The sequence below is a fragment of the Salmo trutta genome, chromosome 9 (assembly GCF_901001165.1).
Source record: "Salmo trutta chromosome 9, fSalTru1.1, whole genome shotgun sequence".
NCBI classification, from domain to species: domain Eukaryota; kingdom Metazoa; phylum Chordata; class Actinopteri; order Salmoniformes; family Salmonidae; genus Salmo; species Salmo trutta.
The window spans coordinates 36,231,341-36,258,937 of record NC_042965.1 but is presented as its reverse complement, the minus strand read 5'-3'; the positions used below and the strand labels follow the sequence as shown (position 1 = coordinate 36,258,937).

Below are 27,597 nucleotides of genomic sequence, written 5' to 3'. Positions count from 1 at the left end.
GACCCTTGGAGGCACCTTATAAATAATTGTACACTCTGTAAATACCAGGTAATTTGAAAATCGTAAATGTGAATTATTACATGACCCTTCATTCTAATCCTGTGTGTGTGTGTGTGTGTGTGTGTGTGTGTGTGTGTGTGTGTGTGTGTGTGTGTGTGTGTGTGTGTGTGTGTCAGGGAGGCCCTTGGTGAACAAGATTCACAGGAGGGCATGACCCCCAAAGACAGACAAGGGGGGGTCAGTGGTCGCCATGGTATCCCGAGCCCCATGTCCCTGCGTAGACAACACTCCAAACTCCCTCCTACAGATGTGTTCAACGACGTCATGTACATGGGTCAGTAACTCCCCCTTAAAGATGTGCTCATCTTTGTTCAACCTAGGTGGTCAGTTACTCTGCCATACAGTACAGTAGGTTGTAGGTACCATACAGTACAGTAGGTTGTAGGTACCATACAGTACAGTAGGTTGTAGGTACCATACAGTACAGTAGGTTGTAGGTACCATACAGAACAGTAGGTTGTAGGTATCATACAGTACAGTAGGTTGTAGGTACCATACAGTACACTAGGTTGTAGGTACCATACAGTAGGTTGTAGGTACCATACAGTAGGTTGTAGGTACCATACAGAACAGTAGGTTGTAGGTACCATACAGTACAGTAGGATGTAGGTACCATACAGTACAGTAGGTTGTAGGTACCATACAGTACAGTAGGTTGTAGGTACCATACAGTACAGTAGGATGTAGGTACCATACAGTACAGTAGGATGTAGGTACCATACAGCACAGTAGGTTGTAGGTACCATACAGTACAGTAGGTTGTAGGTACCATACAGTACAGTAGGTTGTAGGTACCATACAGTACAGTAGGTTGTAGGTACCATACAGTACAGTAGGTTGTAGGTACCATACAGTAGGTTGTAGGTACCATACAGTAGGTTGTAGGTACCATACAGAACAGTAGGTTGTAGGTACCATACAGTACAGTAGGTTGTAGGTACCATACAGTACAGTAGGTTGTAGGTACCACACAGAACATTAAGTATAATGCCGTCAAGTATCTCTAAGGGAGAAGGTGAATGCCAAGCAATATTTACAGGTATGTTTGTGTCAACCTGACAATTCAAGTCTGCAATTTGAGTGTTTCACAGATTGGTTCATATGAGCGCAAGCCAAAGTTTATTAGATTCAGTTTGACAATTAGGATGGGATTTAGTCCAAGGTGGTAAAGCAGAATATTGCTTTTGACTTTAAAAGGTTTAAACGCTTGAGCCAACATACACAGCATTTACTAATCTCAGTGAATGTTTGGGAAATTGCATTCAAAAGGCAGATTGTTGGGTGTCCATTGCTCTATAGCACGCTTTAGATTAAATCAACGGTGGGTATGTTCACTGGGGCTGGCTGGAATATATTGAATTCAATAAATATACAGATTAAGCGATAACAAACATATTTTAGTTCATACTCCATATCTCTCTAAACTGAACTCGTCTGCAATATTTTTTTAAGCACTGCAGCTTATGCATACTGTTTTATCTACAGTGTTTTGCTTGGTGCAGGCACTCATAACCTCACTTGGCATGGAGGAATAACGCACTGTGTACCTCATTCCTATAGTCACATGTCTCTCCTGAGGGAGAGGAGGGTGACATGTCCATAAATTCTCTCTAACCTCAGACATTAAGGACTGGTATTTTTGGAGGGGAGAGATCATATGAGTTGTCTGAATAAGGAACGGCCACTTATGTGTGTCAATGATGAGCTAAAATAAACTTAGTGTTGTTTGAGAATGCAAAAGATTGCAAATTAGTGCTTTAGATATCCTAGGTAAAATGGTTATTGGTAGTAGTAAGTGAGTGAGACCTCCCACTGGGCACAGACATCAGTTCAACGTCTAGTTTTGATTTACATTTGGATGAGTTGTCAACTAACGTGAATTCAACGTGAAATCAACAAAACATTTCACCATGTCATTAGATTTAGGTTAAAAGTTGGGTGAAAAAAATGCATAATTCCCTCACGTTGATGACCTTTTTCAAATCCAATCAGTTTTCCACGTTGATTCGACATCATCACATTGATGTTTTGGGTTGAAATTAAGTGGAAATAACGTTGATTGAACCATTTTTTTGCATAGTGGGTTGTAAGTAGTCCTCTTAATTGTAGTATTGAATATAGACCAAATTATACTGTATACAATACTGGTAATAATGAATCTCAAAGAATCAGAAGAGCAATCATGAGGAAATTACTATTCTAGTTATGAGTCTAAATAGTACCAGATAAATACAGGCCTGTCAATAAAGTAACAAACTCCTTAACTGGTGTTATTCATCTGCACCTTCACATCAATGGCTGTTTCTACCTACAGTGGGCGGCTGGACCCAGGAGGATCCATCCTGCCCGGTGGAACAGTTCTGTCCCCTGGAGAATGAGTGGAAGAACATGGCCTCCATGATCAATCACCGTGGTAACGTGGCCGTGTACGGCCTGGCCGGGAAGATCTACACGGTGGGCGGGGCCGATGGTGTCACGTGCAAAAGCAGCGTGGAGAGGTAAGGGCGTTTCAAGATGGCTACCCATAGAACTGTTGGTAAAGCTTTAGTTTTAATTCCTATTTCAGAGTGTCACAGTTAAAGTGCTGTATGAGAAATATCCATCCCACGCTGTGTGTCAGAGTGAGTGTGTGAACGGGCCGTTGTAGTGGTGAGTGTCTGTCGGTGGTCCGGTCAGAGGCTCAGGGCTGACAGGGATTCACTGCTGGGGGTCTAGGGAGAGGAGGCTGGGGGTCTAGGCAGGGGGGACTGGGTTGAGGGGGTGGTGGGCCAAGCAGTCAGAGAGGAATCTCCAGGATTGAGGTATGATGGATATGATGGATCCGTGATGGATGTGGGGACAGGCTGACAGGCCTCTTAATTAGCACCCTGAGGCCCAGCGCTGTCAGTGATACTGCTGATACTGGAGGGAAGCCTCTACATGGTGGAGCACTTCTCAACTTCTGCAGTATCGCACGCTCTCATCATCTTTTTGGTCTTCGACCCGGCAGACTTCTCACTGTCACAAACCCTAGGCTTTGTCTTGCCTACTACTTAGTTAAACTGCATACTGTGTACTAATCGTACAACATACTATTTAGAACGTACTGTATGCAACAAATATGAACATACTGTACATACTACACATTAAAGACAATGGTTCTATGTAGTGCCAAATAAGGGTTCTTTGGCTTGTAACCATAGCAGAACACTTTTTGGTTCTAGATGGAACCTTTTTTTGAAGGTTCTATAAAGAACCATGCATATACGGTTCTAAATGGAACCTGTATGGTTCTATAAAGAACTTTTCTCAATCTCTTTGTAGAACCATAGTTTTTTAAATTCTGGTTTAATAACCATATTATATTGTTAAAATTCCATTGGTTTTATTGTAGTGTTTATTAACAAGTTGAATCAGGTATGCTAGGAGAGAGGAGAGAACTGAGGAGAGAACTGAGAACTACTGACTAAATCAACCATTCTCAATTGACACAAGACCACACCTGAGTCTTTCACAAGACACCTTCACTGGCCATAGTCATACATAATATGCAATAGCATAAAACAGGCTTGCACAAAAAGAGCTGTGCACAAACTACACCCAAAAAATTCTAATGAGCCACCACCCCTATATTTTAATTCTCACTAAAACAGGAAAGAACCCTCTTGTTAACCTGCAAAGAACCACTGAAGGGCTCACATGTTTTTGGGGGGTCAGTATAGTTTCACATAGAACCCTCACCCTTCCCAAAAAACCCTTGAGGAACCCTATTTTTTTGTGTATGTAGGTTCACCCATACTGAAAATTCATCATCATTCGGGCAGTTTCCCGCCATTCGTTAATGTGGATACAGCGTGTCCTTATCTCATGATCAGCTAATTATCAGCTGTTGTCAAACACACGTAGGTCTGAAAAGACTATTCTCTTCCTCAATAGCATACAGGAAATGTGTACTCTTGGGGAGGAGCGCATGACTGTACATGTTAGTAGAAAATGTAAGTCGCTCTGGATAAGAGCGTCTGCTAAATGACTAAAATGTAATGTAAATGTAAAAAGGAAGATCATTAGGATACTAATCTGCTGAATAGCACTTCCACTCTCTGCTCCTCCACCCCCTAGAGATTAGAGACAAACCTTTACTGCTTGTTCCCTCAGAGCTCAACCTTTCCTTGTCGGTGTCTGTCTGATGGTAGAGCAGACAGCACCAGAGAGCAGCAGATATGCCCTGGGCTATCAGGGATCTCATCATTTGATTAGACCCCACACTGAGTGTCCTATTTGGGAATGCAGGAGGGAGAACACGTGTCTCTTGGGGCAGTCTGTCATACTTCCAATCAATTAACTGATGCCATGCTCAATCTATGATTTGCTATGTCACTTTATTCTCCAGGTATTATATTGATAGAGATGATGATAGGTATTACATTGATAAAGAGGGCGATAGGTAATCATTAATATAGACGGTGATAGGTATTACATTGATATAGATGGTGATAGGTAATCATTACTTTTAGGTAATCACTGATATAGATGGTGATAGGTAATCATTAATATAGATGGTGATAGGTAATCATTAATATAGGCGGTGATAGGTAATCACTGATATAGATGGTGATAGGTAATCATTAATATAGATGGTGATAGGTAATCATTAATATAGGCGGTGATAGGTAATCACTGATATAGATAGTGATAGGTAATCACTGATATAGATGGTGATATGTAATCATTAATATAGATGGTGATAGGTAATCACTGATATAGATGGTGATAGGTAATCATTAATATAGATGGTGATAGGTAATCATTAATATAGGCGGTGATAAGTAATCACTGATATAGTTGGTGATAGGTAATCACTGATATAGATGGTGATAGGTAATCATTAATATAGATGGTGATAGGTAATCATTAATATAGATTGTGATATGTAATCATTAATAACTCTACCTACATGTACATATTACATCAATTACCTCGACACCGATGCCCCCGCACATTGACTCTGTACCGGTACCCCCTGTATATAGCCTTGCTATTGTTATTTACCGCTGCTCTTTAATTATTTGTGATATGCATCTTTTCAGGGAAGTTAGAAACCAATATACACAGGCAGTTAGAAAAGCTAAGGCTAGCTTTTTCAAACAGAAATTTGCATCCTGTAGCACAAACTCAAAAAAGTTCTGGGACACTGTAAAGTCCATGGAGAATAAGAGCACTGCACTGAGGCTAGGAAACATTTCCAACACTGATAAATCCACTATAATTGAGAATTTCAATAAGCATTTTTCTATGGCTGGCCATGCTTTCCACCTGGCTACCCTTACCCCGGTCAACTGCCTTGCACCCCCCACAGCAACTCAGCAAGCCTCCCCCATTTCTCCTTCACCCAAATCCAGATAGCTGATATTCTGAAAGAGCTGCAAAATATTGACCCCTACAAATCACCTGGGCTAGACAATCTGGGCCCTCTCTTTCTAAAATTATCTGCCGAAATTTTTGCAACCCCTATTACTAGCCTATTCAACCTCTCTTTCGTATCGTCTGAGATTCACAAAGATTGGAAAGCTGCCGCCTTCTTCAAAGGGGGAGACACTCTAGACCCAAACTGCTACAGACCTATATCTTTCTTACCCTGCCTTTCTAAGGTCTTCGAAAGCCAAGTTAACAAACAGATTACCGAACATTTCGAAACCCACCGTACCTTCTCCGCTATGCAATCTGGTTTCAAAGCTGGCCATGGGTGCACCTCAGCCATGCTCAAGGTCCTTAACGATATCATAACCGCCATCGATAAGAGGCATTACCGCATCTCGACTCTGTCAATCACCCCATTCTTATCGGCAGACTCAACAGCCTTGGTTTCTCTAATGACTGCCGAGCCTGGTTCGCTAACTACTTCTCTGATAGAGTTCAGTGTGTCAAATCGGAGGGCCTGTTGTCTGGACCTCTGGCAGTCTCTATGGGGGTGCCACAGGGTTCAATTCTCGGGCCGACTCTCTTCTCTGTATACATCAATGATGTCGCTCTTGCTACTGGTGATTCTCTGAGCCACCTCTACGCAGACGACACCATTCTGTATACTTCTGGCCCTTCTTTGGACAATGTATTAACTAACCTCCAGACGAGCTTCAATGCCATACAACACTCCTTCCGTGGCCTCCAACTGCTCTTAAATGCAAGTAAAATTAAATGCATGATCTTCAACCGATCGCTGCCCCCACCTGCCCGCACGTCCAGCATCACTACTCTGGACGGTTCTGACTTAGAATATGTGGACAACTACAAATACCTAGGTGTCTGGTTAGACTGTAAACTCTCCTTCCAGACTCACCGTAAGCATCTCCAATCCAAAATTAAATCTAGAATCGGCTTCCTATTTTGCAACAAGCATCCTTCACTCATGGTGCCAAACATATCCTCGTAAAACTGTCATCTACAAATTGGATGCAGTCTATCACAGTGCCATCCGTTTTGTCACCAAAGCCCCATATACTACCCACCACTGCGACCCGTACGCTCTCGTTGGCTGGCCCTCGCTTCATACTCGTCGCCAAACCCCCTGGCTCCAGGTCATCTACAAGTCTTTGCTAGGTAAAGCCCCGCCTTATCTCAGCTCACTGGTCACCATAGCAGCACCCACCCGTAGCACGCGCTCCAGCAGGTATATCTCACTGGTCACCCCAAAAGCCAATTCCTCCTTTGGCCACCTTTCCTTCCAGTTCTCTGCTGCCAATGACTGGAATGAACTGCAAAAATCACTGAAACTCTACTCAACAAATTGGATGCAGTCTATCACAGTGCCATCCGTTTTGTCACCAAAGCCCCATATACTACCCACCACTGCGACCCGTACGCTCTCGTTGGCTGGCCCTCGCTTCATACTCGTCGCCAAACCCCCTGGCTCCAGGTCATCTACAAGTCTTTGCTAGGTAAAGCCCCGCCTTATCTCAGCTCACTGGTCACCATAGCAGCACCCACCCGTAGCACGCGCTCCAGCAGGTATATCTCACTGGTCACCCCAAAAGCCAATTCCTCCTTTGGCCACCTTTCCTTCCAGTTCTCTGCTGCCAATGACTGGAATGAACTGCAAAAATCACTGAAACTGGAGACTCATATCTCCCTCACTAGCTTTAAGCACCAGCTGTCAGTGTTGCTCACAGATCACTGCACCTGTACATAACCCATCTGTAAATAGCCCATCCAACTACCTCATCACCATACTGTATTTATTTATTTATTTATCTATCTTGCCCCTTTGCACACCAGTATATCTACTTGCACATTCATCTTCTGCACATCTATTTACTCCAGTGTTTAATTGGTATATTGTAATTACTTCACCACCGTGGCCTATTTATTGCCTTACCTCCCTTATCTTACCTCATTTGCACACACTGTATATAGACTTTTTCTATTGTGTTATTGACTGTACGTTTGTTTATGTGTAACTCTGTGTTGTTGTGTGTGTCAAACTTCTTTGCTTTATCTTGGCCAGGTCACAGTTGTAAATGAGAACTTGTTCTCAACTAGCCTACCTAAAGGTGAAATAAAGGACTTGTTCTCAACTAGCCTACCTAAAGGTGAAATAAAAAATAAAAAATACATTTGTTATTCTTTTCTCTTCCTTTTTTTTGTATTTTCTCAAAACTGCATTGTTGATTAAGGGCTTGTAAGTACGCATTTCACTGTAAGGTGTTACACCTGTTGTATTCGGCGCATGTGACAAATACATTTTTATTTGATAGGAAATCACTGATATTGATGGTGATAGGTATTACATTGATAAAGAGGGCGATAGGTAATCATTAATATAGACGGTGATAGGTATTACATTGATATAGATGGTGATAGGTAATCATTACTTTTAGGTAATCACTGATATAGATGGTGATAGGTAATCACTGATATAGATGGTGATAGGTATTACATTGATAAAGATGGTGATAGGTAATCATTAATATTGATGGTGATAGGTATTACATTGATAAAGAGGGTGATAGGTAATCATTAATAAAGATGGTGACAGGTTATCCTTAATATTGATGGTGATAGGTATTACATTGATTAAGATGGTGATAGGTAATCATTAATAAAGATGGTGACAGGTAATCATTAATATTGATGGTGATAGGTATTACATTGATAAAGAGGGTGATAGGTAATCATTCATATTGATGGTGATAGGTATTACATTGATAAAGATGGTGATAGGTAATCATTAATATTGATGGTGATAGGTATTACATTGATAAAGAGATTGATAGGTAATCATTAATAAAGATGGTGACAGGTTATCCTTAATATTGATGGTGATAGGTATTACATTGATTAAGATGGTGATAGGTAATCATTAATATTGATGGTGATAGGTAATCATTAATAAAGATGGTGACAGGTTATCCTTAATATTGATGGTGATAGGTATTACATTGATAACGATGGTGATAGGTAATCATTAATATTGATGGTGATAGGTATTACATTGATAAAGAGGGTGATAGGTAATCATTAATATTGATGGTGATAGGTATTACATTGATAAAGATGGTGATAGGTAATCATTAATATTGAGGGTGATAGGTAATCACTGATAAAGATGGTGATAGGTAATCATTAATATTGAGGGTGATAGGTAATCACTGATAAAGATGGTGATAGGTAATCATCCATAGTCCTCTTCCTAATCTTGTTCACCAGACATGTCTTCACCCCCCCCCCCCCCTCCCCTCCCCTCCCCAACCCCCTTGCAGGTACAACCCAGAGACCAACACCTGGAGTAACGACGTGGCTCCCCTGAGCAGCCCCCGCAGTGGGGTGGGTCTGGTGGAGATGGATGGATATCTGTACGCCCTTGGAGGATACGACGGCATGGTCTGCACCAACACTGTTGAGAGGTAAGGCCATGTTCTCATCAGTGGTTGCACTGTGGTTGAGATAGATAAATCATGACAAAGGTCCATGTCTAAATGCTCTTTAGATGTTTTCTGTGAATTACCTGAATACTGTACGTAGGTGACAGCAAGATAACCAATTTTGACCTGTTGACCTTTGATAGGCTTTTTGACAGGTGGCAGATAGCTTAGTAGTTAAAATGTTGGGCCAGTAACCGAAATGTTGCCAGATCAAATCCCCAAGTCAACAAGATGAAAAATATATCAATATTTCCTTGACAAAGGTACTTAACCTTGATCGCTCCAGGGTCGCCGTTGATTCTTGCAGACCCTTGCTGTGACCCCACTCTCCAAGGGTGTCTCAGGGAGAGTTGGGATATGCAAAAACACATTTCCAATACACACTTGTACATGTGGCGGACAGAGGAAAGGGAGAATTGAACTATTTAGACATTGTTTCTGTATCTCTGTTTAACTAGTGATAATATGAAGGAAGATAGGGAAAAGATATTTGATAAAATCTTAGTTTTGTTTGTATATTCTTTGTATTCCACCAGATATAATCCCAAAATGAATAGCTGGACAAAGCAGGCACCGATGCTGAGCCGACGTTCTGGGGCAACGGCTGCTGTGATGGATGGTCAGCTATACGTGATTGGAGGCAGCGATGGCAACGCACCCATGAACACAGGTCTGAATAACACATTAAGCTAACAGATAGGTGTACCCGACTCAATGTACCACATCAGAGGTGGCACCTCAGGTCCTAGAGTGGTGTGGCAAAAACAATATATATCATTCTGGGGCCTGTAGTTTTTCCTAATCTGGTGACCTAACCAGGTAAATCTTTGGACCTTATATGGTATGACGTGATTAATCTGTCGTAAAAAGGTTTAATATGGGCTATGATTAGACCAGAGTTTTTCTAATCAGGTTACATGGTTCGAAAAAACTCCTGGAAAAACTCCTGGTCTTGGGGAGGATTACAACCCTGTCAAACTGCAGCAACCTTGTTCTTGTTCAAATGAATTTTATTTTAAAGAAGGACTAGGTGGGTTTCCTACACACAGACAGAGACACAAAGAAAGCAACATGACGATTGGACAATGAAACTCACAGGGCTGAGCTTGCTTTATGCAGCTTTGCATCGTGTAGTCCTGCCCTATGCAAATGAAGGCCTGTGAAGTAGAGCAGAGCATGCTGAGCAATCTCCAGCTCAGAGATGAAGATCAGCTGGAGATAAGTCAAGTGAAAGAAAGTTCCAGATATCCTTGTGGTTTCCCACCAGTTAGCTTTCATTGTGTTAGCCAAGGCCAGTGTGTGTCCTTGTTGATAAAACACACACACACACACGTTGGTTGAAGCAAGTTGCCACATCACTATGTGCCTTAGACCATCCATAATACATACTGTACACTGTGCGGTGCTGCTCCGAGCCGGTGCATCTTCAGCGTTATTAAACCACCTCAACTGGAATCCTTCCTGTCTGTCATCTGTGCCCTTACCAGCACATGGGAGAGAACACATAAAGTAAAACCAAACCTAAAGAATATACAGTCTACCAAGTTCTCACTTACAATGCAGCTGCTGTTGTTAGTAGCCTACAGTTGACCAGACTGAAAAATGGTCTTGTTTCCACGCAATACAGCATGTCAGATCGCAAATGTTTAGCTGTATCGGCTGCTTAATTTATGGGAGAGTTTTTGCTTCTGTCTGTCAGGTGTGATGCGCTATCAGGCTTGCTAAATAAATAACGGAGGAAAGTGGAGAGCACGCCTTGTGTTTGGTGCATTGTGCCTGGAGCGTGCGACCTGCAACTTCTGTGATTGATTTGATTTTATTAGGATCTCTTTTAGTCCTCATTTGGACTAATCTTCCAAGAGTCCTTAAACACTAAAATACAATTTATAATACGATCTCATTTTCACATATATCACACTGTTACAAACAGACATAATACACTGACATATTGACCAGATAAATACTCTAACAGTCTGAAATGATAGATTGATTCCTTCATCTACAAGTCTCACTCAACTTTGAAATGTATTATATTTAAATGGTTCTGAAGTATTGTTTGAATTTATATATTGAAAGGTTTGTGGTTTTCCCAGATAAAATGCTCAATTTCTTTATTAAATGTTATTTTGCCTATTTCCTAAACCAATAGCATTGAGCATGACTACAACAGAAGAACCATGTCTCCACCTTAAAACAATCCTTGCTGCTTTGTTCTGTGCAATCTGCAGCCTCCTAATTTCAATTGATGATGCATTTACCCAGACCATAGAACAGTAGTTCACCTGACTCCCAATTAATGCTTGGGTTGTTTGCTTAAGAATCATTCCCGGTAAATATTTAGCTATCCTTCTGATCATGCATGCTGTTTTTGCATAGATGTTTTTATTTATTTAACAAGGCAAGTCAGTTAAGAACAAATTCTTATTTAGAATGACGGCCTACACCGGCCAAACCCAGACGACGCTGGGCCAATTGTGCACCACCCTGTGGGACTCCCAATCGCAGCCGGTTGTGATACAGCCTGGATTCAAACCAGGGTGTCTGTAGTGACACCTCAGTCACTGAGATGCAGTGCCTTAGACCACTGCGCCACTCAGTTATTTGAGACGACCATGATAAGCAGTTGTCTAGCTGCACCCCTAGTAGTTTGGTTTCTGAATCTGATTGGTTAAGACACACCAAGAGCCTGCAGTGGCATTCTGATGTGGACAGAGAAATTCCGCGCCAGTGGACACATCATGAGTCAAATCAACACTTTGTTCCTCTTTTTAACGCTTTGCATCAATATATATTTTTTACCCAAATCAAAAGTGATTTAAAAGTGCTGTGGCACATGCCACCTCACCACACATTTTCCTGCTGCCCTGTACCACATTAGTACAGAATCTATAATTGATCTGTGTCTGTGCTGCAGAGCTCTATGGACTTCTGATCTCTGGACATCTTACAGGGAGGGCCCATAATTTGACCCTGGTTAGGTCATGTGGTCAGAAAAAAGTATAAACCCTCTACAATTCTTCCAATGTTGCAGTTTTGGTCAAGCATATCAATGATGTGACCTTCTGTCTGGTACCAACACACACACACACACACACACACACACACACACACACACACACACACACACACACACACACACACACACACACACACACATACTCAATACACACACACACACACACACACATACTCAATACACACACACACACTCAATAAACACAATCACAGCACACACACAAACACACTCAAGGACACACTTGGCTTGGGCCACCATAGCTAAACTCGGGAGGGTTATGATGTGCAGCCAGTTGTCAGTGCATATTTCAGTCTGTGAGAAGAGAAAGTCAGGAAAATTCTCAGAACCTTTTCAGCATTCGTAAACCCCTGACATTCTGGGTTTCGCTAGAAACAACACAGGAATCTAACAGCATAGGTTACAGTAACCAGCAAGAACCCAAAAACCTGTTTGTAAATCTATTTCAGTGTGATTATTATAATATTGCTGAAAAATCGTTGCTTCCATCAATGTAAATGCCTGCATCATTTCCAATCCCCTATATATTTTTTTAGTAAATATATATATCCATACACATACATACCCATATAGAGTTGAAGTCAGAAGTTTACATACACCTTAGCCAAATTCATTTAAACTCATTTTTCCACAATTCCTGATATTTAATCTTAGTGGAAATTCCCAGTCTTAGGTCAGTTAGGATCACCGCTTTATTTTAAGAATGTGACATGTCAGAATAATAGTAGAGAGAATGATTTATTTCAGCTTTTATTTATTTCATCATATTCCCAGTGGGCCAGATGTTTACATACATTCAATTAGTATTTGGTAACATTGCCTTTAAATTGTTTAACTTGGGTCAAACGTTTCGGGTAGCCTTCCACAAGCTTCCCACAATAAGTTGGGTGAATTTTGGCCCATTCCTCCTGACAGAGCTGGAGTAACTGAGTCAGGTTTGAAGGCCTCCTTGCTCACACACGCTTTTTCAGTTCCGCTACAAATTTTCTATGGGATTGAGGTCAGGGCTTTGTGATGGCCATTCTAATACCTTGACTTTGTTGTCCTTAAACCATTTTGCCACAACTTTGGAAGTATGCTTGGGGTCATTGTCCATTTGGAAGACCCATTTGCGACCAGGCTTTAACTTCCTGACTGATGTCTTGAGATGTTGCTTCAATATATCCACATAATTGTCCTGCCTCATGATGCCATCTATTTTGTGAAGTGCACCAGTCCCCCTGGAATTGTGATACAGTGAATTATAAGTGAAATAATATGTCTGTCAACAATTGTTGGAAAAATTACTTGTGTCTTGCACAAAGTAGATGTCCTAACCAACTTGCCAAGACTATAGTTTGTTAACAAGAAATTAGTGGAGTGGTTGAAAAACGAGTTTTAATGACTCCAACCTAAGTGGATGTAAACTTCCGCCTTCAACAGTATATATGTATACATAAACCTTCATCCATATATACATATATATATATATACATTCATACACATACATACATATATACATACTTTTTTTTAGAATATACCTTTATTACTCCCCAAACCCTACCACCCTTCCCCCAATCGGAGTAAACTAATAAACAATAACACTTAGGCTTCTACCGTCAGTTTATATATTTTATACACATTTTACAGACACAATCTATTTTACAATAGTTATATTTTGTTTGTTTTTAGTCCTTCCTCTATTTCTGATGTCCATCCAGTTTGATTTCTATTTGTAACTGTGCTATTTCACAACATTTCTGACATATACATTTTACAGACCCCGTATGTTATACATTGGTTATCTTGTTGTTATTAGTCCCACCCTTTCGCTCCATTCAACCCCTCCCATCTATCAACACCATCCATTTTGGATTTCTATTTGCCATACATTTTTCAACAGTGCTGTGATGCTTCACAAAAGTACTGAACCTTTCAATTCTCATAGCTTCTACAGATTGTAAATTAAAGATACATTTTTTTGCTAAAATAATTATTATATTATTGATTGATTGACTATGGCTTTTCAAATCACCCAGTATTGCTATCTGCAGCGTTAGTTCTAGGAAAATGTTGCAATTCTTCAGCCATTCCTGGACCTGTGACCAAAAATGAGCTACATATGGACAGTACCAAATAAATGATCTAATGACTCTGCCTCATCCCAGCAAAATCTGCAGAGTTGGGAAGATTGTAATCCCGATATATATATATAGCGTTCTATTGGTTGCAATAATTTTGTATAATAATTTAAATAGAAAAATTATAAGTTTTGAATCCAGTATTGTTTTGCGTGTCAATTCATAAACCATGTGCCATGGAATAGGTACATTGAAAATCTCTTCCCAAATATTTTGCAATATATATGGAACAACTGTAAATTTTTTGGTCCTTAAATGAAATTGGTATGTTTTTATTTATCACAATTTTCTTTAACCATTTATGGTCTTTAATGCAAGGCCGGCAGACAAGTTCCTTACTTTTTCCCCCTTCTTCTTGCCTCTTCCATTTTTGTGGTAATGCTGCAATTACTTTGTTGTAATTTTGGGTAAAGCAGAAATGTCCATATGTCTGTGTTAGCTGCATGTATGACATAACTCCACCAGTCCTATTAATGATATCATTTACAAAAATTATACCTTTTTAAAATTTTTATCTATTTTTCTTTTTTATCAATTAGTACATTTTAGTTTAACCACAATATTTGTTGTATTATTTGTCCTGTCTTTTCAGGTGGATTAAACTGACATTGCAACCAACTTTCTAAGGCTTGTTTTAAAAATAATGATATTTTGGAGATTATTTCATTTTCAAACAACCGAAAGTGAGTGGTTGTAATCTGAAATAAGGGAAAAAGGCCATTCTTGAACATGGGGTGAGACATTCCTACCAATTTACTAGAGAACCATTTTGGATTTAAGTATAGCTTTTGTATGACTGATGCCTTTAGTGAGAAGTCTAATGCTTTAATATTTAATCATTTCTGACCTCCAAATTCATATTCATTATATATATACACCCTTTTAATTTTGTCTGGCTTGCCATTCTCAATAAAATTGAAAGATTTTTGTTCATATAATTTAAAAATCAGGTCACTAGGTGTAGGCAAAACCATAAGCAAATAGATAAACTGTCATATGACTAAAGAGTTAATCAGGGTGATTTTTCCACAAATAGAAATAGTATTTTCCTTTCCATAGTAGCAAGATCTTATCTATTTTTGCTAACTTTCTATAAAAATGTATTGGAGTGCGATCATGTCTTTCTTCTGGGATGTGTGTACAGAGTATGTCCACATCCCCGTCAGACTATTTTATTGGTAAACTACACGGTAATGTAAAAGTTGCATTTTTAGTGATCCGATATGTAATATAGTAATATAGTAATTTGGTTTTAATCCAGAGAGGTTAGCAAAAGTATCTAGAGCCTCTATGAGCCTGTGGAGGGATTGTAACTGTGGTTTTAAAAGAAAACATGAATCATCAGCGTACAATGACACCGTTGTTTTTAAGCCATGGATTTCTAATCCCTTAATATAATTGTTGGATCTAATTTTAACGTTTAACATTTCGATGGCAATAATAAATAGATATGCCAATAGTGGACAACCTTGTTTTACTCCTCTTGACAGTTTAAAACTTTCTGAGATGAAGCCATGATTTACTATTCTACACCTAGGGTTACTATGCATAACTTTAACCCATTTTATAAGAGATTCTCCAAAATGGAAATATTCTAGGCATTTATATATAAACTCCAGTCGTACTTTATCAAAATTAATTTCAAAATCAAATATATTAACCAAGCCTGGTGTACCCGATACTTCATAGTATTCTATTGTTTCCAGTACTTGTCTTATATTATCTTCAATGTATCATCCAAATAAAAAACCTGTCTGATTAGGATGAATAATATTTGACAATACATTTTTAATTCTATGTGCCAAGAATTTAGCTAGAATTTTTGCATCACAACACTGAAGTGTAAGAGGCCTCCACTTTTTTAAATGGACTGGATCATTATATATATATATATATATACCACTTGGATCCAGTATCAGTAATAATGAAATCAGACCTTGTTGCGTGTCCGATAATCTACCGTTTAAATAGGAGTAGTTAAAACATGCTAATAGTCAGAGGATCCTTATGTCAAAAATGTATACTTCCACTGATATGCCATCCAGCCCTGGAGTTTTCCCAGCCTTAAAGGCTTTAATTGCATCAAGAAGTTCCTCCTCTGTAATTTGGCCTTCACATGAGTCTTTCTGTACAGATGTTCATTTTACATTATTAATAGGAAAAAAATCCATACAATTAGCTTCGGTTAGTGGAGGAGACTGAAACGAAAACATATTCTTAAAATACTTTACTTCCTCTTTCAAAATATCATTCGGTGAATCATGCGTGACTCCATCATTTGTAACAAGTTTCAATACATTTGTTTTGATAGCATTTCTATGTTGAAGATTGAAAAAGACTGCTGCATTTTCCCCCATATTCCATTCAGTTCGCTTTATTTTTATAATATATTACACTGGATCTTTCTTGAATGAAGTTCCTCCATTTCTTTTTGTTTTTCCTCTAACTTATTCTGTGCCTCAATAGTACAGTTTTTATTGCTGTCTATCTGTACTCTTAGTTCTTCAAATTCCTTTGTTAGTATGGACTCTTTTGATCTATATTGCTTTTGTTTTATAGATGAGTACTGAATTGCATGGCCTCTAAAGGCACATTTAAAAGTGTCCCATACAATAAGGGGATCTGCTGTACCTATGTTATGTCGGAAAATGTAAGTTATAAATTCTTCTGTCCTAGTTATAAACAAGTTATCATCAAGTAGGTTTTGATTAAATTTCCAATATCCTCGCCCACGTGGAAATTCTGTAAGAGTAATATATATGCCAATTATATATCAGTGAGAGTTAGCCGACTACCCAGAATCAGGTGTAGAAAACCACAATAATATAATTGTGTTGTTGGGACATTATGATTGGTGCCTTCTCTGTATTTCCCCCCCGAATGACCTCATCCATGACCCTGTGTCTACCCTCTGTCTTTTACGTAGTCTGACTCGTGATCTGTTTCGTGGTCTATCTGTCTCGTGGTCTATCTGTTTCGTGGTCTATCTGTCTCATGGACCTTCTGTTCTGTAGTCTGTCTGTTTCATGGTCTGTCTGTTCTGTAGTCTGTCTCTTATGTGGACCTTATGTTCCATAGTCTGTGTCTGTTTCGTGGATCTTCTGTTCCGTAGTCTGTGTCTGTTTCGTGATGTGAGTATTTTATGTATTTCTACAGTATGTTTGTTTCACAGCCTGTCTGTGTATTTGGTTATTTATATCTGTGTGTGACCTGAGTCTGTGTGTGACCTTTTTGTGTACTGTGATCCCAGTGGAGCGTTTCAATCCCTTGGATGGGATGTGGTATGCGTGTACCCCTATGCTGACCCCTAGAGAGAACGCGGGCTGCTGTGTGTACCTGGGACGTCTGTTCGTGGCCGGAGGAAGAGATGAACTCAACCTGGAGCTCAGCTCTGCAGAGAAGTTTGATCCAGACGCTCTGAGTTGGACCCCCGTCAAACGCATGAGATGCAAGAGAAACAACGCAAGTGATTGATCACCACACCCTTTCTGGCCACCCTATTGGTCAGATCACTTCCCACATCAACATCAGCCAAATCTCCAGAGACTGACATAATTGGCTGATAGCACACAGCCTTTCAAAGAGCAAGTAATGCAACTCTTGTCAGATATGGTTACTGTTAATGTCGATGTCTGCATGTAGGAAGATGTCCATTGTTTTTATGATATCATCTTGCGGAGTCAACCTTTCATATCAGCTCTTGTAGCTCACTGTCACTCCTCTCCTGGCCACCTCTTTCAGATGTCTCTGATGGTGTTCAACGGGTCGTTGTTAGCTGTGGGAGGCTCTGATGGCATCACCAATCTGAAAACAATAGAAGTCTACAACCATGAGTCAAATACATGGAGGTATGTGTTAGGTTCTTATTTTTCAGAGGAAATAACTCACGGACACTAGAGAAGCTTTAACCTGTCTGGGATATGTGGACTAGCGTCCCACCGGCGGGACACACTGCCAACAGCCAGTGAAATAGCAGGGCGCCAAATTCAAAACAACAAAAATCTCATAATTCAAATTTCTCAAACATACAACTATTTTACACCATTTTAAAGATGAACTTCTCGTTAATCCAACCACATTGTCCGATTTCAACAAGGCTTTACGGCAAAAGCATAGCATTAGATTATGTTAGGACAGCACCTGGACAAGAAAAACCACACAGCCATTTTCCAAGCAAGGAGAGGCATCACAAAAACCAGAAATACAGCTAAAATTAATCACTAACCTTTGATGATCTTCATCAGCTGGCACTCATAGGACTTCATGTTACACAATACATGTATGTTTTGCTCGATAAAGTTCATATTTATATCCAAAAACCCCATTTTACATTGGCGTGTAATGTTCAGAAATGTTTTGCCTCCCTAACCTCCGGTGAATGAGCACATCAATTTACAGAAATACTCATCATAAACGTTGATAAAATATTAAACTCTTATTCAAAGATGTATAGATACACTTCTCCTTAATGCAACCTCTGTGTCAGATTTCAAAAAAACTTTACAGCGAAAGCACACTTTGCAATAATCTGAGTACAGCTTTCAGACACGAAATTAACCTTTGATGATCTTCGTCAGAATGCACTCCCAGGAATCCCAGTTCCCCAATAAATGTTCATTTGTTTTGATAAAGTCCATATATATGTCCAAATACCTCCTTCTTGTTCGCATGTTCGGTTGAGTACTCCAAATGCGTTGTGCTCGCGCATTAAGTTCAGACGAAAATTAAAAAAACTTATATTACAGTTCGTAGAAACATGTCAAACGATGTATAGAATCAATCTTTAGGATGTTTTTGTCATAAATCTTCCATAATATTCCAACCGGACAAGACCTTTGTCTTCAAAAAAGAAAAGGAAAACAGCTAACTCTCATGCGAGGGCGCGCCACTGAGCTCATGTCATTTTCTCACTCATCTACTTCCAGGAGCTCATATTCTCTCCCTATTTACAGTAGAAGCATGAAACAACGTTCTAAAGACTGTTGACATCTAGTGGAAGCCTTAGGAAGTGCAAAATGAACCCTAAGTCACTATACACTGTATAGGCAATCACTTGAAAAACAGCAAACCTCAGATTTCCACACTTCCTGGTTGGATTTTTCTCAGCTTTTTGCCTGCCATATGAGTTCTGTTATACTCACAGACATCATTCAAACAGTTTTAGAAACTTCAGAGTGCTTTCTATCCAAATCTACTAATAATATGCATATCCTACCTTCTGAACCTGAGTAGCAGGCAGTTTACTATGGGCATGCCTTTCATGCGGACGTCAAAATACTGCCCCCTACCCAAGAGAAGCTTTAACCAAGTTGAATTCTTCCGAAAGGTTCTGTACAGCTGTAATTCAGACAACCCAACATTTCTCCCATCATATATATATATATATATATACCCCACTTAAGACACTCCTCCTTCTCTCCAATCCTTACATCTTATGGTTCTACAGGAGAAGAGTAACAGGATACTAAACCCTTATTACTCCCTTTAGGGGATCTGACCTCACCTCCTGACCTCAACCCCTCCTTCACCTAATCCACAGATGTCCATCTGTCTCCCCTATATCAACACGTTACTCTCCTCCCGTCCACCCAAAACATTCCAAAGCCATCTGTCTTTCTACAGAACCATTAACTTCTGACCTAAACCCAGTCTCTTTCACTCCTCATATTCTATGCTTCTTCTCTATCATTTATTTAATATCTCAATGTTCCAAATGTCGAATCCAACATATGTAACATTAGATGTGGGATGGAGATATGTGGAATGGGTTGGGCACAACCAATATGATCAAAAGTTGATGCTTTACTTTGAAAAAATGTACAACATGAAGACTGTAACCACAGTGCATATTGTAGTTGTGCACTGGAACTGCCTTGTAAGAATGTGGTGTTTGCATAGTCTACTCTCACAATCTCTTCTTAGGATCATTGTCAGCTGAGTTCTTATGAAAGAGACTCTCATGTATTTTTTAGGTATTTAGTACAATAATATTTCTTTGGGTATTAATTTCAGAGAATAATATGTTATTCTCCATGATCTGTTTGCAGACACTTTGGGAGCATGAAGACCAAACATCCAGGAGGCCACGTTGCCATGTTGAAGACCAAACGCAGTTACAGCCTGTAACTGGAAATTATAACTTTGCTGGACAATAGCATATGGATTTATTATATAGATTTGTATACTGTGTATGTCCATGTCGAAATAGTACTGTAATCCCCCGTATAGTATGTAAACATGCATGGCTATTTATTTCACTTTTATTTAACCCAGAAGTCTTTCCTAAGAAATGAAACTATGGACCAGGAGTGTCATGCACCCATTATTTTAGAGGGGGCACGAAGTACATGAGGATGGAGGGGGCGTTGTCCAGGTTGGAGAAATTAGCATTTTTTAAACACCAAAAACAGCTTTTACCTGCAATCTCGAGCCATAATCATTATGACTAATTCTATGTAAAAAAAACATAAAATAAAAAATTAAATATATTTTTATGCATAGGATATTTAAGCAAACCTCTTTACCTATTCAATTGTTATTTTAATTAATGATGCACTGATTCTTCAACTTCTTAGGGCTACGTGGGACGCTACCGTCCCACCTGCGGGACACACTATTCAACAGCCAGTGAAATAGCATGGCTCGAAATACAAAACAACAAAAATCTCATAATTTCATTTTCTCAAACAATCAACTATTTTACACCATTTTAAAGATAAACTTCTCGTTAATCTAACCACATTGTCCGATTTCAAAAAGGCTTTACGGCGAAAGCATAAAATTAGATTATGTTAGGACATAAACTTCACAAGAAAACCCACACAGCCATTTTCCAAGCAAAGACATGCATCACAAAAACCAAAAATACAGCTAAAATATTCACTAACCTTTGATGATCTTCATCAGATGGCACTCATAGGACTTCATGTTACACAATACATGTATGTTTTGCTCGATAAAGTTCATATTTATATCCTAAAAAACCATTTTACATTGGCGCGTGATGTTCAGAAAATGTATTCCGACCAAAACCGCCGGTGAATGTGCACATCAATTTACAAAAATACTCATCATAAACGTTGATAAAATTTACAACGGTTATTGAAAGAATTATAGATATACTTCTCTTTAATGCAACCGCTGTGTCAGATTTTAAAATAGCTTTACGGAGAAAGCACATTTTTCAATATTCTGAGTACATAGCTCGCCATCAAAGCAAGCTATACAGATACCCGCCAAGTTCTGGGGTCAACTAAACTCAGAATTAGTATTATACATATTCTCTTACCTTTGCTGATTTTCATCAGAATGCACTCCCAGGACTGCTACTTCCACAAGAAATGTTCTTTTTGTTCAAAATACTCCATATTTATGTCCAAATACCTCCGTTTTGTTCGTGCATTCAGATCACTATCCAAAGGCATAACTCACGAGCGTAAATCCAGACACGAAAAGTCAAATAGTTCCATTACCGTTCGTAGAAACATGTCAAACATTGTTTACAATCAATCCTTAGGTTCTTTTTAACCTAAAATGTCGATAATATTCCAACCGGACAATAGCGTATTCATTCAAGAAGAAAAAGAAGGAACGGCGCGCTAGCGGGCCGTAGGCAGTCCACTCATTGACTGAGCTACTATATTCTGCCCAGTAACAGGAGAAGGATGAAACACATTTCTAAAGGCTGTTGACAGCCAATGGAAGCCTTAGGAAGTGCAACGTGACCCCACAGACACTGTAGTTTCGATAGGGATTCAAAAGAAGAACTACAATTCCCAGATTTCCCACTTCCTGGTTGGATTTTTCTCAGGTTTTTGCCTGCCATATGAGTTCTGTTATACTCACAGACATCATTCAAACAGTTTTAGAAACGTCAGAGTGTTTTCTATCCAAATCTACTAATAATATGCAAATAGTTGACTCTGGGCCCGAGTATTAGGCAGTTTACTCTGGGCACGCTTTTCATCCGAAAATGAAAATACTGCCCCCTATACCTTAAAAAGTTATGAAATTAAATGCCTTACATGCTGACCACACCGCTTACATCACAAAAATAAATGTACACATACAGTACATGCTATTCAATCATTGCACCCACACTGCTTTTGCTCGCCAACAAGCATCTGCATTGCTAAACGCTAAAATAGAAGTCAGTTCTATTTGTGTTGCTGAATGCGGTGCAAGTCCTGCCTCTCCCATCTTCTCATTGGTTTATAGAAGCATATACCCATGTGCCATCTCCTCATTGGTTATACCCACGTGGGTGATTGAAAGATGTACTGAGGTCAGTAGGTCGTTTGTGGTAATACACCTTATTATGAAAGTTAGATGCCAATCACCATATAAAGTCCAAAGAAGAAAAGCCTCGAAGGAGGAGAGATGACTAGAAACGATTCGGTTGACTGCTTTATGTGTAGATTAATTGTTGGAGTACCTTGTGCATTTCAGATAAAATAACAACTCAATGTGTATATCCCAGGACACATTAGCTAGCAACAGCAAGCTAGCTAAATAGGACAAATTAGCTAGCAACTGCAAGCTAGCTAAATTGCCATAAATGTTTAATGCTTTTCGACCTGTCCCCTAATTAATATAATTGGTTCAAAGTTTGTTTTGATATTTCAACCTGCGTGTTGTGATTGCGTTTGATGTGGGGGGACCAAATCAATTTGCGCATGATGACGTCTTTCAAGCTGTCAGGCGTTCCTTTGGCAGCAAGAGCCTCTGGGTGGATGCTGCAGTGTACCCAAGTGGCGTTGGGAGCAACTGCTTGCACGCGCGTTACCACTCCACTATGTCTCCCTGTCATGGCTTTTGCACCATCAGAACAGATACCAACACATCTTGACCACCAAATCCATTTGATGTCACAAAGCTGTCCAATATCCTGTCCTGTTGTCCTGGTTTCCAGTGGTTTGCAGAAGAGGATGTCTTCCTTAATTGACCCCACATAAACTTAACGGACATATACCAGGAGCTATGCCAGGGGCTACAAAGACTATTGGGTAAAACATGCCAATGATAGTTTTGAAAGACTAACACAGTTGGAAAGCCTAAAACCAAAAGTGAAAGAAAAGCAGAATATGTGCCATCATGCTTTACCCAATACTCACCATAGGGGAAGGCATTACTGGACATTATCAGGAAGCACTGGTACATTACTGATACTGACCCACAATTGAAACCCATTTTTAAATATCGACCATGTATGGTTTTCAAAAGACCTCCAAACTTGAGAGAGTTTGTGGAAAGGGGAAACTTTTTTGGACATGGTTCTGGAGGGTAATTACAAATGTGGCCAATGTGCTCAATGCAGCTTTACGTACCAATGCAACTGATTTACACACATGACAAAGATTTAAGATCAAGGGCCTGCATACTTCCATGTCCCCCAATGTCATGTACATGTTGAAATGTCCTTGTGATCTGTCTTACATAGCGAAAACCCGTAGAAGCCTAAGACAAGGATCAGTGAGCACCGCAGCATTATACGGGCAGGTGAGACAAAAAATCCTGCCTTATGCAACTATAGGCCTGTGAAGTGGAGCAGAGCATGCTGGGCGATCTCCAGCTCAGAGAAGAAGATCAGCTGGAGATAAGTCAAGTGAAAGAAAGTTCCAGATATCCTTGTGTTTTCCTACCAGTTAGCTTTCATTGTGTTAGCCAAGGCCAGTGTGTGTCCTTGTTGATAACACACACACACACGTTGGTTGAAGCAAGTTGCCACATCACTAAGTGCCTTAGACCATCCATACTACATACTGTACACTGTGCGGTGCTGCTCCGAGCCGGTGCATCTTCAGCGTTATTAAACCACCTCAACTGGAATCCTTCCTGTCTGTCATCTGTGCCCTTACCAGCACATGGGAGAGAACACATAAAGTAAAACCAAACCTAAAGAATATACAGTCTACCAAGTTCTCACTTACAATGCAGCTGCTGTTGTTAGTAGCCTACAGTTGACCAGACTGAAAAATGGTCTTGTTTCCACGCAATACAGCATGTCAGATCGCTAATGTTTAGCTGTATCGGCTGCTTCATTTACGAGAGAGTTTTTGCTTCTGTCTGTCGGGTGTGATGCGCTATCAGGCTTGCTAAATAAATAACGGAGGAAAGTGGAGAGCACGACTTGTGTTTGGTGCATTGTGCCTGGAGCGTGCGACCTGCAATTTCCGTGATTGATTTGAGTTTATTAGGATCTCTTTTAGTCCTCATTTGGACTAATCTTCCAAGAGTCCTTAAACACTAAAATACAATTTGTAATACGATCACATTTTCACATATATCACACTGTTACAAACAGACATAATACACTGACATATTGATCAGATAAATACTCTAACAGTCTGAAATGATAGATTGATTCCTTCATCTACAAGTCTCACTCAACTTTGAAATGTATTATATTTAAATGGTTCTGAAGTATTGTTTGAATTTATATATTGAAAGGTTTGTGGTTTTCCCAGATAAAATGCTCAATTTCTTTATTAAATGTTATTTTGCCTATTTCCTAAACCAATAGCATTGAGCATGACTACAACAGAAGAACCATGTCTCCACCTTAAAACAATCCTTGCTGCTTTGTTCTGTGCAATCTGCAGCCTCCTAATTTCAATTGATGATGCATTTACCCAGACCATAGAACAGTAGTTCACCTGACTCCCAATTAATGCTTGGGTTGTTTGCTTAAGAATCATTCCCGGTAAATATTTAGCTATCCTTCTGATCATGCATGCTGTTTTTGCATAGATGTTTTTATTTATTTAACAAGGCAAGTCAGTTAAGAACAAATTCTTATTTAGAATGACGGCCTACACCGGCCAAACCCAGACGACACTGGGCCAATTGTGCACCACCCTGTGGGACTCCCAATCGCAGCCGGTTGTGATACAGCCTGGATTCAAACCAGGGTGTCTGTAGTGACACCTCAGTCACTGAGATGCAGTGCCTTAGACCACTGCGCCACTCAGTTATTTGAGACGACCATGATAAGCAGTTGTCTAGCTGCACCCCTAGTAGTTTGGTTTCTGAATCTGATTGGTTAAGACACACCAAGAGCCTGCAGTGGCATTCTGACGTGGACAGAGAAATTCTGCGCCAGTGGACACATCATGAGGCAAATCAACACTTTGTTCCTCTTTTTAACGCTTTGCATCAATATATATTTTTTACCCAAATCAAAAGTGATTTAAAAGTGCTGTGGCACATGCCACCTCACCACACATTTTCCTGCTGCCCTGTACCACATTAGTACAGAATCTATAATTGATCTGTGTCTGTGCTGCAGAGCTCTATGGTCTTCTGATCTCTGGACATCTTACAGGGAGGGCCCATAATTTGACCCTGGTTAGGTCATGTGGTCAGAAAAAAGTATAAACCCTCTACAATTCTTCCAATGTTGCAGTTTTGGTCAAGCATATCAATGATGTGACCTTCTGTCTGGTACCAACACACACACACACACACACACACACACACACACACACGATCACAGCACACACACGAACACACACACACACACACTCAAGCACACACTTGGCTTGGGCCACCATAGCTAAACTCGGGAGGGTTATGATGTGCAGCCAGTTGTCAGTGCATATTTCAGTCTGTGAGAAGAGAAAGTCAGGAAAATTCTCATAACCTTTTCAGCATTCGTAAACCCCTGCCATTCTGGGTTTTGCTAGAAACAACACAGGAATCTTCTGATCTCTGGACATCTTGCAGGGAGGGCCCAGAAAGAAGTATAAACCCTCTCCATTTTGAGGGTTCTTTGTATCGTTTGCCCTCCAGAGGAATTCAGACTTTTAAACAATTCTTCAAAATGTTGCAGTTTTGGTCAAGCATAACAATGGTGTGAACTTTTGTCTGGTACCAACACCCACGCACGCACACACACACACACACACACATACACACACACACACACACACTCACACTCACAAACACACTCACACTCACACTCAAGCAAATACTTGGCTTGGGCCACAATAGCTAAACTGAGGAGGGTTATGATGTGCAGCCAGTTGTCAGTGCATATTTCAGTCTTTGAGAAGAGAAAGTCAGGAAAATTCTCAGAACTTGGGTTTTGCTAGAAACAAAACAGGAATCTAACAGCATAGGTTACAGTAACCAGCAATAAACCAAAAACCTGTTTATAATTCTATTTCAGTGAGAAAATGTTTTAATTTTTTTAAAGGGGTGGATCAGCTTTAATACTGCGGAAAAATTGTTGCTTCCATCAATGTAATTGTCTATATCATTTCCAATCCCCCATATATTTGGGGGGTAAATATATATATTATATACATACATACATATATATATATATATATATATATATATATATATATATATATATATATATCCACACACATACATACATACATACCCATATACAGTTGAAGTCAGAAGTTTACATACACCTTAACCAAATAAATTTAAACTCAGTTTTCCACAATTCCTGATATTTAATCCAAGTAAAAATTCCCTGTCTTAGGTCAGTTAGGATCACCGCTTTATTTTAAGAATGTGAAATGTCAGAATAATAGCAGAGAATGATTTATTTCAGCTTTTATTTCTTTCATCACATTCCCAGTTAGTCAGATGTTTACATACAGTCAATAGGTATTTGGTAGCATTGCCTTTAAATTGTTTAACTTGGGTCAAACGTTTTGGGTAGCCTTCCACAAGCTTCCCACAATAAGTTGGGTGAATGTTGGCCCATTCCTCCTGACAGAGCTGGTGTAACTGAGTCAGGTTTGTAGGCCTCCTTGCTCACACACGCTTTTTCAGATCTGCCCACCAATTTTCTGTAGGTTTGAGGTCAGGGCTTTGTGATGGCCATTCCAATATCTTGACTTTGTTGTCCTTAAGCCATTTTGCCACAACTTGGAAGTATGCTTGGGGTCATTGTCCATTTGGAAGACCCATTTGTGACCAAGCTTTAACTTCCTGACTGATGTCTTGAGATGTTGCTTCAATATATCCACATAATTGTCCGTCCTCATGATACCATCTATTTTGTGAAGTGAACTAGTCCATCCTGCAGCAAAGCCCCTCCATAACATGATGCTGCCACCCCCGTGCTTCACGGTTGGGATGGTATCCCTCGGCTTGCAAGCCTCCCCCTTTCTCCTCCAAACATAACGATGGTCATTATGCAGCCTTTCAGCCTTTCAGCAGCCTTTCAGCTTATGTCGATATAGATACTTTTGTACCTGTTTCCTCCAGAATCTTCAGAAGGTCCTTTGCTGTTGTTCTGGGATTGATTTGCACTTTTCGCACTAAAGTACGTTCATCTCTAGGAGACAGAATCTCCTTCCTGAGAGGTATGACAGCTGCGTGATCCCATGGTGTTTATACTTGCGTACTGTTGTTTGTACAAATGAACATGGTAACTTCAGGTGTTTGGAAATTGCTCCCAAAGATGAACCAGACTTGTGGAGGTCTACAATTTTTTTTCTGAGGTCTTGGCTGATTTATTTTGATT

The 27,597-nt window shown here is 39.8% G+C and overlaps 1 protein-coding gene across 2 annotated transcripts in view; it reads left to right on the top strand.

The window, feature by feature from the left end:
- LOC115200485 (kelch-like protein 20) overlaps nt 1-20,635 on the top strand; it is a 21,087-nt gene extending 452 nt beyond the window's left edge. Inside the window, exons 2-8 of one of the 2 annotated variants that reach the window (XR_003879528.1) lie at nt 177-334; nt 2,375-2,558; nt 8,793-8,936; nt 9,491-9,624; nt 17,359-17,574; nt 17,850-17,956; nt 20,156-20,635. Coding sequence is in view for 1 of the 2 variants with exons in the window: in XM_029763593.1 (XP_029619453.1) it covers nt 177-334; nt 2,375-2,558; nt 8,793-8,936; nt 9,491-9,624; nt 17,359-17,570; nt 17,850-17,956; nt 20,156-20,234 (1,018 nt within the window). In the remaining variant the exon portion in view is untranslated. The remainder of the gene's footprint in view (nt 1-176; nt 335-2,374; nt 2,559-8,792; nt 8,937-9,490; nt 9,625-17,358; nt 17,575-17,849; nt 17,957-20,155) is intronic. The other variant, XM_029763593.1, reaches the window with a different exon arrangement.
- Nucleotides 20,636-27,597: the final 6,962 nt, after the last annotated feature.